At 40.8% G+C, this 4,044-nt stretch overlaps 1 protein-coding gene across 2 annotated transcripts in view; it reads left to right on the forward strand.

Moving 5' to 3' along the window:
• Positions 1-141: 141 nt before the first annotated feature.
• LOC101861443 (alpha-(1,3)-fucosyltransferase C) overlaps positions 142-4,044 on the forward strand; it is a gene marked incomplete at its 5' end in the record, with an annotated part of 12,186 nt that continues 8,283 nt past the window's right edge. The window contains 3 exon segments of one of the 2 annotated variants that reach the window (XM_005100231.2): positions 142-258; positions 1,417-1,608; positions 3,283-3,525. In XM_005100231.2, the coding sequence (XP_005100288.2) occupies positions 142-258; positions 1,417-1,608; positions 3,283-3,525 (552 nt within the window). 2 annotated transcript variants of the gene reach the window in all.

Here is a 4,044-nt window from a genome sequence, read left to right on the forward strand (position 1 = left end):
TTAAAAAATCGATTCATCCAACAAAAAACAAACAAACGAAAAAGTAACAACAAAAAACTCAAACCCCTCAACAATAAAAACAACATTAACAACTCCAAGAAAAACAAAACAAACGACAATAACAAACTTTCTTTCCTCCAGCATGATGAGGTCCCGCCTGAGCCGCATGCCCAAGCTGCTGGTCCTTGTGACGTGTCTGGGGCTGTGGGTGCTCCTGTCGCTGGTCGCTTTTGGGGGTCTGCTGGGTCGTCACCTCAGGTGAGTCAGTCAGTGGTTAGCCAGGGGTCAGTGGTAATTTTTTGTATGTCTGGGGCCATGGGTGCTCCTGTCGCCGATCACTTTTGGAGATCTGCTTGGTCGTCACCTCAGATAAATGAGTCAGAGGTCACTCAATGGTCACTTTTGAGTGTCTTGGGGTCCTGGGTGCTCCTGTCGCTAGTCACTTTTTTTTTCGAGGAGGGGGGGGGGGGGTCTGTTGGGCCGTCACCTCAGGTGAGTCAGTCAGTGGTCAGCCTGTGGTCAGTAGTAATTTTTTGAGTGTCTGGGGGCTGTGGGTGCTCCTGTCGCTAGTCACTTTTGGGGGTCTGCTGGGTCGATGGCCCAGTGGTTAGACTACCAGACTCGTAACCATGAGGTTGCGGGTTCCGGGGTTTGAGCCGCGGGCCCGACGCTGTGTCCTTGGGAAAGGCACTTTACACGAATTTTCCTCACTTCGCCCAGGTGGGAATGGGTACCTGGCCATAGACAGTGAAAGATTTTGTCTGTATGTTAGTGTTTTAGTGCCAAAAATGGCGGCTTGCACTGTATGCTTCGCAGGAAGTTGAGGTTGTTTCAGAATGCTCTCAGGCCTGCTGGGGTAATAGTATAGATTGTGAGCGCATAGAGCTTGCTGTTGAGCGGGGATTTGTGCAATACAAATGCTATCTATTATTAAATATTATCACCTCTGGTAAGTCAGATAGGGGTCATTTGTCATTTTTTGAGTGTCTGGGGCTGTTGGTTCTCCTGTCGCCGGTCACTTTTGGAGATCTGCTCGGTGATCACCTCAGATAAGTGAGTCGGTGATCAGTTAGTGGTCACTTTTGGTAATAATAATAATGATAATGATAATAAAAATAGTAATAATGATGATAATAATAATTAATAATAATAATAATAATAATATCAATGAAATGATAATGATAGTGATGACACTAATAATTATGATGATAATGCTTTAATGATTATAATGATGATGATAATGAAAATGACAATATAAATATTTATTTATACATACATTCATATATGATGAGTTAAGGCTTTTTGATCAGTTCTGCAATAATTCTTTACAAAAAGCTGATTTTTAAAGACATTGACAGACATACTAAAAGTTGTAGCCTTGCACTGTGATTTTATTTGTTCTGTGTTATCTTCCAGCTTTTGGCAACAGTCTGATCAGTTGGAGGACAAGAAAAGGCTTCTTGGAGTCCCCGGATCTCCCTACAGTTATGCGAAAGCCGAAATATTTATGGATTTTCCGTCTGTGGGGAAAAAAGCTGGAGAAGAGAAACTGCCCAACTTGGGTCCACTTCGAGAGATTCTGGATGATGAGGAGGATATCTCTCAGAGGTAAACAAGACATGATTGGTCTATTTGCAGATTGATTGATTACAGCTTTCATTTTGTGATCGTTTTAAAAAACTTTTTTGTAAGTATAGGTTGTTTTACGTCTCCATCGATACAATTTAGACCGTCAAGGAGGCAAGCTTTGAACTGTTTTTCTGGACCATTTCGGGCTGAGACTGATGCAACCTCCCAGCAGAAAGACTACCCTCCCAGGAATCAAACTCGGGTCTTATTCCTCCAACAGCAAAGCTCTTACCCACTACATCATAGATGTTGGTTTTATGGTTATGAGTGTGTTTATAGACAATTACCACAGATTATGAAAATAAACTGCAGGCAACAGAAAAATATAAGTCTTTTTTGGAAGACTGTTGAAAATTAAATTTGTTGGATGAAAAAGAAATTGAACAAGGTCCTACTTACAGTGACAGAAACCAATGTGAATGGTTACTGATAAAAACAATTACGAAGAGACAAATGCCGATTCAAGGACACTTGAACTGACATAAAGTAACGGTCTTGAACGTCTTGCTCTCAATGGAAGAATAGATAGCAAAAGAGGTTGAGGTAGGTAAATATCTTGCATAGGGACCTTGAGCATGGGTGAAGGGACAAGACCAAGATAGCCTCAACACTCCCAAATCAGACACACATCTTCTACATGTGACAGCAAAGTACCTCACTACTACACCAGAGACACCAGATGGGAGTGCATGGGTGAGTGATGACTTGTAATGTAAGGCAGTATTCAAAAAGAGTCTAAACACTTTCAATTATCATTATTGTTTCTCCTGAATTTAGTATGAATTTTCACATTTTGGCTTTATAAAAATACTGTGAAGTCCGCTTATTAAACCGAGCACGCTTAAGACTTACAGACAGTACCGAAGGCTCATATAGTGAAAAACCCTTGGGTACCGCACCAGTTTAGAAGCCGTGCTAGAATTTTTTAAATTAGAAAAAACATTGGCAGCCCAAGAAACACGTTTTAAAAATTCAGAACGGTTCATCAACCCTTCAGCTATCATATAGAGTGACTTCCTTTGATATTTACTTCAATGCAGTGCGTCCATTCGTTGTTTATTTTTATGTTTAGTGTGTTTGGTTGAGTCGGCGACTAGAGTCGCCAGCAGTAGTGAGCGCATACTACGGACTGGCGACTAAAATCTCCGACAGTACTGTTAGTGTTAATCCAAGAACAGAGATAAAATACGGGGAAAAAATCCTTGATTTAAAAAAAAATCTTCTTTTTGAGCAACTTGTCTAAACTGAAAACCAAGCTAAACAAAAGGAAATCTGAGGTCCTGCAGATTTCTGTCACAGCGGACTCTAATGTATCTTTGACTTTGATGTGCTGCAAGAGCTGTTGAAACATCTGACTTGTTTTTTGGCATAACTCAGACTTGTGTCAAAATACAATTAGCCTTTTATTTTGTTTGTTGGTACTCTATCAATCTTTTGGCAAAACTAAAACAAAAATGTGTTGGGTGTCACAAAGCAAACATGCATGGCAAGTTTTACCATTTTTAGATTAATAAAATGTCTAGTGAAACAGTTTTCTCTGTTTATCTCAACAGTAGTTAAAATAAGTTGTGCCATTTTGCTAGCGCAGTAATGATAAGCTTTTCTCATCTGTTGGTTCTTAAGTTGTTGTTTTTGTCCTGGGTTTTTTTTCAGCAGAAATAGCAAAGAAGAGGAAATGGAGTCTCAAGATAGTGTGAGGGTTCGTGCTGCTAGGCGCAACTCCGTCCCTAAAATGATCGACTTCAATCCACGGTTTGGTGCAGAGAAAAGGTTCACCTTCAGTAAGTGTGAGCGGAAATGTGCAATGACATCACACGTGGATGAGGCTGACGTAGTTATGTTTAATGCAGTGTGGGTGAGGAACACGACGCTGCCAACCCGACGACCAGGTCAACTGTGAGTTTATCATCATCATCATCATCATGGTCATCATCACCATCATCATCATCATCATCATCATCATCATCATCACCATCATCATCTTCACCATCACCATCATCATCACCATCACCATCATCGTCACCATCACCATCATCATTGTATAAAAAGAAGAGTAGGAGGGAGAGTATTGCTTGATTTACAGACAAATAATATAAAAATAAAATGTCTAAAATTTGTTTTATTCAATCATGATGATGATGATCATCACCACCATCACCATCACTTATCATCATCATCATCATCATTATCGTCATCACCATCACCATCATCATCATCATCATCATCATCATCATCATCATCATCATCATCATCCTACCCCAGTGGGTCGGGGGGATATAAATAGACCCACTGCTTCGTCTGCAGAAGGTGCAACCCCTTCAAAGGCGAGGTGTCGCACTCGGACCCCAATCCTCTGAGATCCGGATGCGACACCTACTTTGGTGTATCTTCCTCTTCTCCTTCCTTCTTTCTTTC

The sequence above is a fragment of the Aplysia californica genome, unplaced genomic scaffold (assembly GCF_000002075.1).
Source record: "Aplysia californica isolate F4 #8 unplaced genomic scaffold, AplCal3.0 scaffold00241, whole genome shotgun sequence".
Taxonomy (NCBI): Eukaryota; Metazoa; Mollusca; class Gastropoda; order Aplysiida; family Aplysiidae; genus Aplysia; species Aplysia californica.